The sequence below is a fragment of the Monodelphis domestica genome, chromosome 2, assembly GCF_027887165.1.
Source record: "Monodelphis domestica isolate mMonDom1 chromosome 2, mMonDom1.pri, whole genome shotgun sequence".
NCBI classification, from domain to species: domain Eukaryota; kingdom Metazoa; phylum Chordata; class Mammalia; order Didelphimorphia; family Didelphidae; genus Monodelphis; species Monodelphis domestica.
Genome location: NC_077228.1, coordinates 260877799 through 260894210, shown reverse-complemented (window position 1 = coordinate 260894210; position 16412 = coordinate 260877799). Strand labels below are relative to the sequence as shown.

The window sequence follows — 16412 nt, the reverse complement described above, 5'->3', positions numbered from 1 at the left end:
AAATGTCTATTGTCAGAAGGCAGAGTGGTAAGGGCTAAGCAGTGGGGTCTAAGGGGTCTGCTCAGGGCCCCACAGCTGGGAAGTATCTGAGGCCAGATTTTAACCCAGGACTGCATGTCCTCAGGTCTGGCTCCCAGTTCATTGAGCCACCCATTTGCCCCTTCAAAGTTAAAGTTGAATCTTTGGGCTGAATCTGCTCCCTGACAGGCAGGTAAAATCAATGAAATTACCAGAAGGGTCAAAAGGTATCCTTTTAAACAGTCCATTGCTTTTTAAGTTTCTGTTTGAAAAAATCTGCTTCTTCTCCTCTCCCTTTTCTCTCTCCCCTGCTCTGATACCTCCTCCTGCCCCAGTCCACGTGGAGCCCAGGCCGCCCATGTGGAGCCAATACCCCGTTTTGTTACCAGCTGATAGAAATGAGTCCTGAGGGATCTGCTCCAAGGAACTGGGTTTGTTGGGCAGGCAGGTCACTAGGTGATTGCAATCTTGGTTGAATCAGGTGGGCCAGGTGATCGAGAGAAAGACTGCAGGGTGGGCAGGGCCGGGAGCCGGAGCGCAGACAAAGAGGGCCGGGAGCTCGGGCACCAGGTGAGAGGCCAGGAGCAGAAGCAGGAAAAGCAGGCAGGGAGAACTTAGCAGCCAGGGGCCAGGTGGGCAGCAAACGCAACAGGTCTGGATCGGGGACTGCAGCTTTGCGAGGGTAAAAAAAAAAAAACCTTGGCCAGAGAGATGTGGCTAAAAAAAAATTCTAGGTACTAGCTATTAAAGATTAACTAAAGATCAGAAAAGCAATCAGAAGATTGAGAATTTTTTTTCCCATTAGGTCACCAAACTGTAAAGATTAAAATTTAGGAATATGGGGAGACTGAGGCAGGTAGAAATTAGTTTCTCTCTGCAAGGAGTATTATATTTTTTAGAGGTTTATTAAGGATTAAGGATTAAAGAATATACAAGTAAGAAACATGTGCCTAGGCCAGAGGCCTAGACAAAATAACCTCACATCATGGAAGAGACACCTCTACTCCAAAACAGAAGTCCAAAAGAGCCAAAAACCTTTGCCACCAGTTTAAATCCTTCCTCCATCTCGGCCCACCTCAGAATTCCCATGAGATTACAAAGCATTTTGGGGAAGTGGAGCAAAGGCTTGTGGGGATTGTAGTCCTGTATTCGAGTCTATGAAAGTGAGAATTGGTATAAGGATCTTCATATATCTCCTAATTTCAACTCCCTGTGGAGGAAATGTCTCTTCAGACTGTTTCCTGTTCTAGGCAGGTTCTAGGAGATAGGTTTCCTGAGGCAAATGTCTTTTTTGCTGGTCTATTCTTTTCCAGTCTTTTCCAGATTTTCTTGTATAAATGGAGATTTTGAACCATAGACTTCATTCCCCAGAAGTCCTTGGTATTTCCCAGAATTCCCTATATTATATAATCTATATAATCCCTATATAATCTCTCCTGCATCTCTACCTTGGCAGGATCACATTATTGGTATTTAACTGGCGGTAACTCCACCCACAGACTCTCTTGGGCATGATGTAGAATCAGCTGTGATGGTGGTAAGGTGAGGAAATTTTGAAAAATGGCTAAGCAGCCATAGGCACATGGTTTTTATTTTGTATCCTCTTTATTCCTTGATTTCTAAGGATCATTTAATAAACCTCATAAAATATAATATTTGTATTATTAGAGATTATAATTTAATTTTTACATTATTTATTGCTTCTTTGGCTCTGGAATTCTACATGAATTGATTGAGTTCAATGTGAACTTTTATTATCAGGGATAGGGTTGTATATAGGATATTTGTAGGCAAAGTATTCCATATTTATAACAAACATTTCTCCAAGTGTAATTCAAAACTCTCTTTGTCTATCTTGCTTTCTCTTTTCACCTTAAAGACATCTTAAAACTTTCTTTGACTCATGTTGTCATTTATTTGCAACCTAGATTTTCTTTCCTTTTTCATTCTGCTTTTTACTTGGTCTTTGGTAGAAACTCTTTATAGCTGGTATAAAAATGAAGACATTTGTGTTAGTCTTTCTTTAAGAGAAAAGTCACTATTTCTATTTTTCTAACATTGGAGAAACAAGAATTGGAATCACTTGTCTCAGCCTAGATCAGTTAATGTTTGCTATATGCTTAGTTGCCTTTTATTATTTTTAAAAAAATAACCCTTATCTTCTGTCTTAGAACCAATATTGGTTCTAAGGCAGAAGAGTGGTAAGGGCTAGACAATGGGGGTCAAGTGACTTGCTCAGGGTCACATAGCTAGGAAGTGTCTGAGGCCAGATTTGAGCCCAGGACCTCCCATCTCTAGGTCTTACTTAATCGACTCAGCTGCTGTAAAAAATAGACTCGAATACAGGACTACAATCCCCACAAGCCTTTGCTCCACTTCCCCAAAATGCTTTGTAATCTCATGGGAATTCTGAGGTGGGCCGAGATGGAGGAAGGATTTAAACTGGTGGCAAAGGTTTCTGGCTCTTTTGGACTTCTGTTTTGGAGTAGAGGTGTCTCTTCCATGATGTGAGGTTATTTTGTCTAGGCCTCTGGCCTAGGCACATGTTTCTTACTTGTATATTCTTTAATCCTTAATCCTTAATAAACCTCTAAAAAATATAATACTCCTTGCAGAGAGAAACTAATTTCTACCTGCCTCAGTCTCCCCATATTCCTAAATTTTAATCTTTACACTGCCTAGCTGCCCCTCTTAGTTGCCTTTTTAAAAGTCTGGTTTTCAGAGCATCTCTATATATTTCTCATTGTATTTTAATTAAACTTAGAATCTACAGTGTGCCACTTCAAAATACTTTAAAATTCTTCAAATTATTTTCCCAGTTATTGATTCTGATGAACCCAAATTGATCCTTACAAGTCAGAATTATATTCCTCTTTGAATTGATTCAATATTTCCTTTCATGTTTAAAATTTTCAAATTATGTTTTAGACCTACTTTTCTTCCCCACCAAACCTGTCTTTTTTTCTTTCAGATTAGCACAATTTTATTATGTATTTCACATCCATTGCATAACTTTCTTACTAGGAGATTAGGAGTAAAATTTCCAAATTTACAAGTAATTTTTCTTCTTTTCCCATAAAAATATTTTTCACTCCAGTTCCTTTCTTTTTGCTAGTATTTTATTTAAATTTTACAGATTGTTATAGTTTGCCTTTTTAAAAATTTGACTCATTGAGATTCTAGAATATCTTCTACTACTTTTGTCAACAGCTTAAATAGTTTAAATTAATGATTCATTGAATTGTAAGAAATTAAATTTAGGTTTTTAAGCTAAATATGAAAGTTCCAAAGTAATATTGTGGTCTTCAGTTTAAAAAATTAATTCCTAAGTCACAAGTCTGCTAACCACTCTTAACAATTTAGTTTAATAGAGATATGGTAAAAGAAAGAAATGTAGGAAGGAAGTAGAAAGTATTACCTAGCTAGATATCCTACAATTTCTGTCCGAAGAAGTCCAGCTCACCACTTGGAAAGGGCTCTTGAGTCCTGACCTCCACATAGAGTCGTGGTAGTCTTTCAAGCCAGGAGTCCTGGTGGTGTCTTCAGCAAGGGCTCCACCAATGCAGCCTCCTCCAGGAAAGGAAGGCCTCTCCAGAACCAGTCTCTCCAGATCCAGGAAAGAAAGGCCAGCTACTCACCCAGTTAGCCATACAGGATCCAAGGAAAGAGTCTCCTCCTTCAGTCCAGCTCACCAATGCAAAGTGTTCAAAGACAAATTCCAAAGGAGAAGTTCCAAGAAGTCTCTTAGACAGGAAGTTCAGGACTTTTTATAGTCCTTTTTTCCACATCACTTCCTGTCTCTTCCTGTAGCACACCAGGCATGGAAGTATGGTTGATGTATTAAATACTTGATCAGAGCAGTTAATGATCAATGTATAGGCAGTTCTAAGGGCAAGAGAATTCCTGGACCTAAGCCACAAAAGCTTTGCCCTCACCTTGTCAAACCTCATTCCTCTGAAAAGTCCATGTCAGGTGAATCCCCACCTACTCTGATCTTATCATTATCTATGCTACCAATGAGAATCAACTATGCTTTGTTACATATTCATTCATCTTCACTATCCACAATAAAGCCTGGGGTGAAGGCGTGATTCCTCCTCTTGTTTCCTGCAACCTTGAAGTTCTCACTACTGTCTTTCTCTTTATCTTTCCTAAGACCACTCTTGGCCACGTGCTTTCTATCTCAGAATTCTTACTTCCACGTGTCTGCATTACTTCTCACATTTTCCTTTAATTATCTTTCCAAGGAAAATGTCCTCAGGGATTCACGCCTTCCCTTCCAAAAAATATTGACTTGTCTGTGTCCCTTATTCTTCACCTATTTTCTCAGACTCCTTGCTCCTTCTCGAGTCTCAACCCACAATGGAAAATTCTTTTTATAACAGCCGCTGGACGCCTGTTATACTTCCCTACTTTATGAGAACCAATTGCAGTCTTTCAATTTGCCTAGCACTGCCCAGGAGGGGTGGCAGTAGCCTTTGGATGTATGATCTTACTCTATTAAGTGACTCATGGATTCTCTTAGTGTTAAGTAAGGGTGCTTTGAATTCTTGATTTGTTTAGCTAAAAATAGGCAAGGGGAAAGTTAATCCTATCTTCACAGAATATTTGATAGAGTTATTTGTAAATCCTTCTAGTTGTTTTTTAAAAAAATTATTTGGAACCTCATTTTTGGTTTATTAAATTTCTGTTTTGGAGACCGAGTTATCTCTATTTTTTTTTTTGGTAGATACTCAACCATTTTATTAAAATGTTTAGTTTGGTTTACACATAATTGAACAAAATAGTTTCTAAGAATTTTGTACACTTGCAGTTTCTCCTTTTACATTTTTGATACTAGCAATTTGATTTTCCTTTCTTAAAAAAAATCAGACTAATAATTTATTCATTTAATTTTAAAAAGAAAATTTACTTCTAGTTTTAGGAATTTAATACTATCTCCAATTTTATTAAGCTTCATTCTCTGAATTTGTATTTTAGTGCTTCCCCCTTCCCCCCAATTTATTGGTTTTCTACTTTTTTATTTGCATGGACAATTAGTTGTTCTGGTCCCTTTCTTTTTTGTTTATGAAAGTGTTTAGAGATATAATTTGTTTGCATTCCAAAAGTTTTCATATGTTGTCTTATCATTTTTATTTCCTTTGATTGTATTATTTTTTGTTTCTGTGATTTGTTCTTTGATCTACCAATTCTGTAGCATTATTTTGTTTAACTTTCAACAAATTTTGTAGTCAATAAAAGATGTGTTTAATATTTCTACTTTTCTGCATTGTTTGAAAGGTTTATATGCTGGTAAATTTTGGTAAAGGTGCCATGGATAGCTGAGAAAAATGTTTATTTCTTTCTAATTCCCCTCAAAGACCTATCCTATATAACTTCTAAAATTCTATTCAGGTTCTTAACTTTTTTCTTTTTTATCTTTTGATTGAAAGTGCCTGTGTCAGAGAAAAATACATTGAAATACCCAAGTACTATAGCAGTAATGCAAACGTTTTGGAGATGGTGTGCCAGGCCCCACCTCAACCCAACCCCCAGACCAAGTGCCATGCCCACCCTTCCCAGTGTAAACCATAAAATTTCTCAGACTTATGAATGTTGGAAATTTCCCCATTGGGGAATCTTCTACTTGGAAGAATTCCCTAGCAGATAGTGAGAATTCTACTTGAATGTGAAGGCTCCTTGCCTTGGGAGTATCCCTACTCCACCCTACTTAAGACTGCTTTGGGACAGAGGGCTCCTTGCTGAACAATGAAAGTGCTTTGACCCATGCTTATGGAAAGGACAGGAAGTTCTTTGAGTCATGCCTGTTTTTAAAATTGATACAATGGGATACTAGGTACCCATATAGGTGGGGCAACTTGTAAACTACTTAAACCTAAAAGGGTGATAACTTATTCAGAGGTTTTTTCTTAATGAAATTTATCGACACAGCAGCATTTTTTTCTGACTTACTAAGGAATGCTTGGAAATCTTCTGTTACTGAAAGTCCATTTTTTCACCTGAAAGAATATACTAAGTTTTGCTAGAGAGGTGACTCTGGGTTGTAAATCTAGATCTTTTGCCTTCCCGAATAACATATTCCATGCCTTCCAATCCTTTAATGTAGAAGTCACTAAGTCCTGTGTGATTCTGATTGTACTTCCTGGTATTTGAATTGTTATTTTCTGGCTGCTTGTAGTATTTTCTCTTTGGATTGGGGGGGGGGGGTGTCTTAAATTTAGCTATTATATTCCTGGAAGTTGTCATTTGAGTATTTCTTTCTATGAATTCTTTCAACTTCAATTTTATTTTCTTGTTTGAGGATATCTGTGTAGTTTTCTTTGATAATTTCTATTATTATGATGTCCAAGATTTTTTTTTCTTATCATGGCTTTCAGGAAATCCAGTAATTCTTAAATTATCTCCTAGATCTATTTTCTAGTGTCAGGGACATCTACGGAGTCGCAATATAGGACAGCTTAGAACTGTAGGGGGACAGCTTAGAGCTGTCTGAGAATAGCTACAGAGTCCCAAGAAAGCAAGACTGGAACATTATCAAAGAAAGGATAATGAACGTTTATTGAAAGCAGCACACCAGATTTAAAGCTCTTCTTGAGAGACACAATCTATCCTCCCCAATCCTTCCCAGAATGTGAACAGGGAGTTAACCCATTCCTAGGACATCTTGAAACTGTTTATGCAGTCTTGAACTAAGATTTCTATGTTTTGGCGTACTTAGCAGGAATGGTATGTCACAAACACCTGGGAAGAGGAATTCTATTCCATGAGATCATGAATGGTTCACTGCATTCTAGGTCAGTTGTTTTTTCAATAAGATATTTCATGTTTTCTTCTGTTTTTTTTTCCCCATTCTTTTGGTTTTGTTTTATTGTGTTTTGATTTCTCTTGAAATCATTAGTTTCTAGTTACTCAGTTCTAATTTTTAAGGCCTGATTTTCTTTTGGTTTTTCTTTTTAATTTCTTCTTGCATTTCTTCTATTTCTCTTCCCTACTTTCCCTCTGCCTCTTTTAACTGGTTTTTGAATTTTTTTTTTTAGCTCTTCCAGAATCTGTGTTTTCTTTTGGACTTTGCATGTGTTTGCTTTGTTTTCACTGTCCCCTTCTGTGTTTGTACCTTTCTCTTTGTATCCATAAAAATACATTAGAGTTAGGTTCTTTTCTTGGTTGTTTGCTCTTTTTTTCTTTCTTTTTACATGGAGGTTCTGTTTTCTGGGAGGTTAGGGTATCTTCTTGAACTTCAGACCTTCCTTGATGCTACTCTTAGCTTTTTTTTTGCTGGGTTTCAGCCAGTTTTAGTTTTTCAAATATGGTATGATGACCTGGGGACTGAAAGCTCTGAAAGCCACCTCCCACTGGTGATTCAATTAACCATAGAGGTGCTAATAACTTAAAGATTTGCCTCAGGCTTGGACAAGCTTTTTGGTCTCTGAGCTTGATCAGGTCAGGAACTGCTCAAAACTGAGTCTCAGGCTCAGGTGTAAGCTTTTTTGTTCTCACAGAGTATTGATCTAATTAGACACACAGTTAATTGCTCTGTCCTGGAGATCCACCCTGAGCTTTCCACAAAAAGATACAGACCCATTTTTAGGTTACCACCTACTCCAAACTAGGATCAATATCCTCATCACAAGTTCATACTGGGACTTCTAGCTTCACTCTGGGCCCACACAGATCAGCTTACTTCAGCACAGACTGCCTTGGGCTGGAATTTCAGACTTCCCCACAAGTTTAGAATTTCAAGGGGTGTGAGTTGATTGGACCTCTATTTGCCCAAGCAGGATCTCAGGATCTGAATGTTGGTTTGGGCTCAAGTTCCATACTTGGAACAGCAGATGTGTGGTTGGGGTATATGGTTTGCTCTTCACTCCTTGTTATAGTCTCCTGCTGACTGTGCTTCACTCTCCCTCCAGTACCCCAGATGTTCTCTGCCTATCTTTTGGGTTTTTCTTTTCTTGAAAGTTGTTTCCTTCTGTCTCCTTGTTGGTTCTGTCAACTTGGAAAAACAAAGAACCACTAAAGTAGTCAGAAAGACCAAATCTTTAATCAGAACAAGAGACAGTGCTCAATATTTGGTCACCACACAGAGTCAATGCTTAATACCATACAAATTCTGGCACTTTAGTCTCAGTGTCTCTGGGAAAACACACCACCAAAGACGATTTTCCAAGGAATAATAGAGCATAGGGGTCTTATGTACCTTTCAGGGAATTAAGGACAGAAAACACATATTGACTGGATATAAGTAGACCTGGAAAAAGGCTATAGCCAAAGGCTGGGGTATCAGGGAGTGGCCTAACCTACAATGGATACAAAAGGATGGTTCTAGGCAGGTGCTAGTCTTCCTGGGAATGGATCTCTGATACAATGGGAGAAAATTCTAAGACAAAAGAGGTTGATTGAGAATTTGAGCATTTCTATCTTTCCTTTTCAGGACACTTAATGGATGCTTGGTGGTTCATTGTTCAATCTAATACAAGGTCAGTTTGGGACTTCCCTTAAGGCAAGTTCCCAAGTGACAAGGGCAAACTTTAAGTTTTTAAAAATACAGTTGATAGTTCTTTCTCTCCAGTATTCATTTTGTGGTATTATTTTAATATTTGTTGGAGAGGATTCTTGTGGGGATTTCTCTACTTTACTGAACCATCTTGGCTCCATCCCTGTGAATCCTTATTCTTCTACTTTCACAACATTCAGTTTAGATTATTTGTGGTAATTTTTCTCCCACTTACATTGTTTGGTCAATTTGCATATGGTTTTCCTAATCTTGTTTATTTTATTTTGCTTCAGTTCATGTCAGCCTTTTCTTGCTTCACTTTATTCATTGTGATTATAATTTCTTATAGCACAGTAATATTTCAATACATTTATATACCACCATTTGTCCAGCCATTCCACAATTTATGGGAATCGACTTTATTTCCAGTTCTTTGATGCCACAAAAAGTACTGCAGTAAATTTTTTTTTATACAGTTTTCCTTTTTATTAATGACCTACTTGTGGTATATACCTAGTAGTGGAATCTCAGGGTCAAAAAGTATGGACATTTTATTTCTAATATGCCTTTCTTTTCTCTTTTAATGGGTGAGTTCATCACATTCACTCTAACAATTAATATAGTTGCATATTTCTCTCTATCCTATCTTCTTGTAATATCCCCCTCTCCTCTTCTAGCCTACTCTTTACAAAGAATAAAGTGTGGAGAAAAGAGTGTGCTCCATATGAGGCACTGGGGATCTGTATTTGATGAAATTTGTTTTCATTTCGTTATGGGCGAGAAGGATACCTTTTGGAGTTCGGGAAGGATACCTTTTGCAAGAATGCAAGACTCCAAAACTTAGCTTAAAAATAAAAAGAGAAATTTATTCATTTAGAAAGTAATGTTGAGAATGGCCAGGAGGATAGCAAGGTGGGACATCAAGATGGGGAGCAGTTCCTGGGAGGACAGCATGAAAGGAAAGGTTGTCCCTCCATGGGGACAGCATGGATGGAAAGGCTGACCCCCAGACGACATCAGTTCTGGGGCCTTTATTCTCTTTACAACAGATGCTATGTCATGGTGTGGACTTGACCTATAGAGTGTTAGTGCCTCAGGCATTTGGTGGGGTGAGGTGGTCATCTGACTGGGGTCTGCTTGGAGGCATAAAGATTCATTTCTTTGTCCACCTTAAATCTAGAGGACAAAAGAGGGTAAACATCTCAGGACCCTAGGTGGTGTCATTGGGTCTTTCTAGGTTAAGAGTCACAAGGATGCAAAGGCAAGGGAGTTTCCCTGGTAATAGTTCCCCTGGGTTTCTGGGGTACTGTGCCCATGTCAATTTCACTGTTCCATTTTTATTCTTCTTGCCCAGACAGATCGTAAGTTCTTATCCTTTTTTCCCTTTTAAATCTTGGTTCACAATCTACTTTATGTGGTCTGAGTTTATTTTGCTTATGCTTTTCTATCCTGAACTTTTCTCTCCCTCTTAATCCTCACTTCTCCTTTCCCAGTTCCCTCTTTTTAAGTTTATTTTTACACCAAGCTTTGTGTGAATGCATGTGCCTGTGTGTGCTCAGCTCTCCTTTGTCTGGTTGAGATAAAAGTGAAGTTTCACTTGTGAATGCAACATTTCAATGTTGGCCTTTCCCAGGAAAGATATATTTTTATATGATCTGTTTTCCCATGTTGAGAAGTGTTTCCAAAGTTAGACACTCAATTCTGAATGCTCCTTGCATAGTGGGTGATCTGTTCTTAAAACTCACTTGTAGAAGTCTGATTCAAGCTCCAGTTTTGTCTACTTGGGATCTCAATGATCAAAATGACCTGATGTTAGGTTTTACTGGTCTAATCCTCATCCATATAATCAGTTATCCTGTTCTATTCCAGCAGCATTTACTGTTACTTTTCTGCATGTCTGCAGTTTATCTATAAATCTCTTCTGTATATTTGTCAGTTCTGTGTCTTTTGTCAACATGGAATTTAGGAATCCCAAACTTGTGGCCTAGTGGGATCTCATGAACCCCAAGTTTTAGGACTAGCTTACAAGTTGGATACCCCAAAGTTTGTACTTGTTCCCTGTTCCCAAGGGAATCTACCCTGAAGGGAATCCCAGGCTAGCAGACTAGACTGAGTGGGGGACCCTCTGGGGAATGACAATCCTAGTTGGGTGAAACTAAGCATATGCTAAGGATCCTTTAGTATCCATTGTAAGTAGCCCCTTCTCTTACACCCTGGCCTTTACCTATGATTCCTTTCCCAGGCTTGATTGTGTCAGTGTAGTTTGAACATTCCCATTTTCTTTGTAGCTATAGTGATGTCAATCATCTTTCCCTGCCCCTGGACTCCACAAATGGTATATAGGTTCCCCAAGTTCTTTTGTTCCCCAGAGTCCATCCTGAGTCGGTGGCACTCCCAGGGGTCAGTGAACAGAGAGGCCAGAATTCAATCTGGACTCTGTTGTCATGGCCTATTAGTGTTGAGGTCTTTTAGGGCTGAATCTCTTTAGCCCATTAAAGAGTGATTTTTGACTATTTAATGGTTCTGTGTTTTTTCCAGTTGACACTTTCAAAGCACCCAATATATGCTAGGCACTCTGTTAAGCCCTGGGCAAAAAGAGGCAAAGGACAGTTCCTTTCTTCAAGGAGCTTACAATCTAAAGAGGAAGAAAAAATATAAATATATGCAAAGCAAGCTAAATACATAAAATATATAATTATATTTTATATATAATAGTTAATAGAATTAATCAAAAGTGCTTTGAGCTAAAAAGGAAGGGGAGAGATAAAACTACCCTTTCATAACTGAAAGGATTTTTTTATTAAAAAAAAAAAAATCCTTTCACATAACCATTAGGTTATATATCAGAAAGCAAGCTATAAAATAAGAAGATTAGCAGTAAAGTCATTCAGAAATTCAAAGGAGACAAAGTTCTGAAAAGGCCCAGTAATAAAATGACCTTAGATGTGTGTAGATAGAATCCACTCCCCAGGCTCTTCCTCCCCAAGCTCTTCCTACCCCACATCCCATTTTGTGAGCATACATTATATGATGGAGGGGGACAGAAAGAAAAAGGTGTGGTGCGGAACAGGGAGCACTCTCTCTTGGTTGGTGCTGGGGTGGGCCAGGGTCTGTTGTGGAAGCTCCGGTGCCTGCTGTGAGCTCAAGGTTTTTGAGGACTTTGGTGGTTTAGCGGGCTTTGGATTTGTGCTTCCTGATTCAGCTTAGGGTATTTTAGTTAGGTATTTTCTGTCTCTGTACATTTTTCTCTTTTTGCTTTGTCTCTATTTTGATTAAAAATTGTTAAGAGCTGTTAACAGACTTGAGACTTAAGAGTTAATTTTATAAATGGTGTCAACATGGAATTTAGGAATCCCAAACTTGTGGCCTAGTGGGATCTGATGAACCCCAATTCTCACATTTAGCTTGTAGATTGGAGACCCCAAAGCTTGTACTTGTTCCCTGTTCCCTTGGGAATCTACCCCGAAGGGAATCCCAAATTAGAAGTTTCAGACTGAGTGGGGGACCCTCAGGGAAATGAGAATCCTGGATGGGTGAGATAAGCATATGCTAATGACATTCTTTGTTTTAGGTATTATTTAGGTTCTATTGTATTAGAACCTTTCTCAGGAAGATCCACACCTGGGCAGGAACCATCCTTTAGTAACTATTGTAAGCAGCCCCCTTCTCTTACACCCTAGCCTCTAGCTATGAGTCTTTCCCCAAGCTTGATTGTATCTTGTCAGTGTAGTATGAACACTCCCATTTTCCTTGTAGCCATAGTAATGTCAATCATCTTTCCCTGCCCCTGGATTTCCCAAATGGCATATAAGTTCCCCAAATTCTTTTGTTCCTTGGAGTAGTCATCTAGTATTGTGGTGCTCCCTAGGGATAACATTCCCAGAGTCCAGAGTTTATACCCTGAAAAGGTTGTGGCGCTGAACTCTGAGTAAAGGGCCAAATTGTATTTATCCCTATTCTGATTAAAGACTTGGTTTTTCTGATTATTTAATATAGTTCTGTGTTATTTCCAAGTTAACAACATCTATAATAATGAAAGTATAATATTAAATGTAATATTAATTTTTAAAATTGTTGTGGTTGCCGTTAACTTGGAAATAACACAGAATTTCTTTGCATTTAATCTGTAAAATGAGGGGGATTGTTTAAATGACTTCTCTTTCAGAATTGTATGGATTTTCAGTCTCAACTGGGTTTTTTGCAAATTTTAAGATTGCCCCTGTCCCTTAAGAACTCAAGTATGAGGCACATTTGTTTGGGACTGAATTATAGAACTTGAAGTGTTTGGAGACCCCATTTTGGGTGGGATTAGTAGGTATAGTAAAATGTTGAGTACCCTTATTTATTTTAATAGCTTCTCCCATTATATTAAAGACCTCTTAGGAAGCCCAGCTCTCGGCTTGACCCTTTCCTTTTGTATTCATTGTAGTTGACCTCTCCCTGATGCCCCAGCTGCTGGCTGCAACCTCTTTGCAGCTTGTCTATGCATGCTTGCAGTAGGAAGTTCTCCGGAGGGTATAGAAGACCCCCTAGGTCCAGTCACTCTTCAGAGAATCATCTAGCAGGGTGCAGTCTCCCAGAGCTCCAGGCTGTTTACTCTGTATAGTATCTTGGTGCCTGGCTCTGTATACCTGCTGATTATTGGAACTATCTCCTGATTAAAGACTTAGTTTACCTTCTGACCACTTTAGTAGTTCTGTGTTTTTCCCAATAAGGAAACAAAGTGGGAATGGAGAGTATCATTATCATGACAGAGAATATTTGGGTCACTTTGGAGAAGTGGTCTCTGTTAATTGAAATAAAATGGGAATGAAAACATCCACTCTGCTTACCTAATAGCTAACATTTATGTAGTGCCTACTATGTGTCAGGGGTTTTACAATAACCTCATTTGATCCTCACAACAACCCTGGGAGATAGGTCCCAATCAAGCCTAACTACCTGGGTCTGCCATTTAAGAGCGCTCCACTATCACAAAAGTGTATCCCCTTCCAGGAAGCCTGACCCCATTAGCTGGGCTCTGCAACGCCGCCAAGAGTCTCCCTAGAAGCCAAGGAACACCCGCCCTCCAACTGTTAGGCTCCACACTATCCTCTCTTAAATTCATGTCCCTTAAATGATCCCTCCCTTCCCTAGCTCCCGCCCTCTTCTTTTGAGCCCCACCTCATTCACGTGGTATTCTCTTACACGCAATAGATCCTGACACTCTTAAAAACCTCGCGAGACTCCAAAATACGATCTAACCAGCCAAGGGAGGAGAGCGAGAAAAGGGCGGGGGGCTGGGAAATCCCAGAAGAAGGAAGATGATTGGTGTAGAGCTTAAGGGGTTTAACCCTCTGGCTCTTGGTGCACATGCGCATTGTAGTCCAAGCTTCGGGTGCTGGCCTTCAGTGCTGCTGTGGCTGCAAGCCACATTCCTACCTTTCCCAGAGCAACTCTCAGCTGAGCTGCTTCTGTCCTTGAAGAGCCGGCTGCCCCGGCCCCCTGGGAAGAAGACGCTCTCTTCTCCAGCGTATGAGAACCGGGGGTGTGGTGGGGTGCGGTGCGGGGTGTAAGTTTGGGGCAAGTGGGAAACAGATGGGAACCGGTGCGTGGTTTGTGGGGGATAGTGGATGTGTGTGGTGGGGGTGTGGGAGGTGTGTGTGGCACATGTGGTACATGTGATGGAGAGAGGGTGTGTGTAGTGTGTGTGAGATGTGCTTGATCTTTCTGGTTTGTGTACATGTATGTGATGGGTAGGTATGTGTGATGTATGGATGATATGTATGTGGTATATGCGTGGATGTGTGTGTGTAGATGAGTGAGTGCTAATGAATGAAGTTTATAGATAATATAGATAGATCTACATGTCTGTATCTATTATCTCTCAATCAGTCTTAGGAATTTGGGGGAGTCTAGTAGGAAGGAGGGGCTCTAGTCCGTAGCCAGGTCTCAACACTTTGCATCACCTCCTTTTGTATGGAGATGGTGGTAGTCATTGTGAGACTGAAAGATAGATCAAGTACTTTGTACCATAAAGTGCTACATATTCATTAGTAGCTGCTACTCTGCCATAATGAAAACTAGATTGGGCTGTGACATTGGGTGGCTGACAAACCTTAATATTAAATATCTGTGTGATCGTTGGCAAGATTCTTCTAAGCCAGAGTTTTCTTACCTGTAAAATAAGTCAGTTGGTCTAGAATCTGGGAGCCATAAGCTTTAAAAAGTATTTTCATAACTGCATCTTAACATAATTGGCTTCTTTTGTAATCCTATGCATTTTGTTATATATTACACTTAAAAGCATTATTCTGAGAAGGGATACATAGGCTTTGCCAGAGAGGCCCTTACACAAAAAAGGTGAAGAACTCTTTATTTGGAGGTATCTTCTACATCTCACATTCTTATGTTATTTAGAGGATCAAGGAAGGAAAAGTCATAGATGCATAGGATCCAGTGTAGCTCACCCCTTTCCTTCCATGTATCCACAGGACATAGGAATTATGGCCGAGAATGGAGAACCTTGGGGAGCCAGTGAGGCTGAACTGGATCCAGTAGAATATACTCTTCGAAAACGACTTCCCCACCGCCTCCCCCGAAGACCAAATGACATCTATGTTAACATGAAGACTGACTTCAAGGCCCAACTGGCTCGATGTCAGAAGCTTCTGGAGGGTAGTGGAGGGGCTAGGGGACAGGGTGGCTGTCCTGAGATTTATATTCATGGCCTGGGCCTGGCCATCAATCGGGCCATCAACATTGCCCTACAGTTGCAAGCTGGCAGCTTTGGGGCCTTACAAGTAGCTGCCAACACTTCCACTGTGGAGCTGGTGGATGAGCTGGAGCCAGAGACTAACACTCGGGAGCCACTAACCCGAACCAGAAATAACTCTGCCATCCACATTCGGGTCTTCCGTGTTACACCTAAGTAGCTGGAGTAGAATTCTACTGCTTCCTCAGTTGATCAACTGTACTTTCCTCTCTACATTTATACTGGACCTTTTCATTTTTCATACTTTGGGCTCTTGTGGATCTCAGTTCCCTCCCCTTCTTTCAGGCTCTTAAGGATAAGTCTTATCCAGGTTTTCCAGTTTTCTGCCACTGGCCCTTGGTCATTGATTTAGGCTTTTGAAATAAAAAAAGACTGTGAGGTCTTTATGTTATATAAGTTTATGTTTCTTTCTTGTTTGGGCCCAAATAGTGTGTTTTTTCAAAAGCCAGGATGTTCTACAATCATCTTTTTGACCTTCACCCATTGCTGTGTTACTATCTGTTGCCCCACAGTGTATGTCCCTACCCTGTTCAACAAGAATTCTGGCTACTGGAAGGGAATGGAATGCTTCTTTTCCTGCCTATGAAGTCCTCCTTCTGATAGAACCCATTTGCTAGAGAGTGATAGATCCATAGTTTTTCCCAGTTACTTTCTCATTCTGCTTCTTGTCTATGATTTTCTATAAATCTTCCACAGATGATAAATGAATGAAAAAACATTGAGTAAGCTCTTATGATATACAAATCTTTGTGCTAAGTGCCAGGGACATAAAAGTGAGAGAACCTCTTACATTCACATTCCAAGACGGAGACAACACATTGGAGAATTCAGTGAAGTACAGATGGAAAGGCCCATTCAGCAACAGTACAGATAAAGACATCCCCAATATGCTGGAAGCTTTTGTGTGTCTCAGGGGTATTAATACTGGCATTTCCCATCTCTTGTCATTTGCTTTTCAAAAATGATTGTTAATTAAGAAATCATGACCACTTCTTATATTCAAGGAAGTAAGTCCAGAAAATGGGGGTTGTGTATGAAATACTCTCCTACATAGAGTTCTTTTTTTAAAGATGTATATTAAATTTAGTGTGGTAATATTAACACTCTATGGTTGTTTATTTTCTCCCTCTGAACCTTACTCTTCTC

General features: G+C 39.6%; 1 protein-coding gene across 2 annotated transcripts; it reads left to right on the top strand.

Moving 5' to 3' along the window:
* Positions 1-13850: 13850 nt before the first annotated feature.
* POP7 (POP7 homolog, ribonuclease P/MRP subunit) lies at positions 13851-16367 on the top strand. 2 transcript variants are annotated; one of them, XM_007483285.2, is made up of 2 exons: positions 13851-14024; positions 14986-16367. In XM_007483285.2, the coding sequence occupies exon 2, from the start codon at positions 14998-15000 to the stop codon at positions 15424-15426; it is 429 nt and encodes a 142-aa protein (XP_007483347.1). In that variant the 5' UTR covers positions 13851-14024; positions 14986-14997; the 3' UTR covers positions 15427-16367. The 2 variants fall into 2 exon arrangements, with proteins under 2 accessions (XP_007483347.1, XP_007483348.1); XM_007483286.2 differs by having other exon boundaries at positions 13855-14063.
* The last annotated feature ends 45 nt before the right edge of the window (positions 16368-16412 follow it).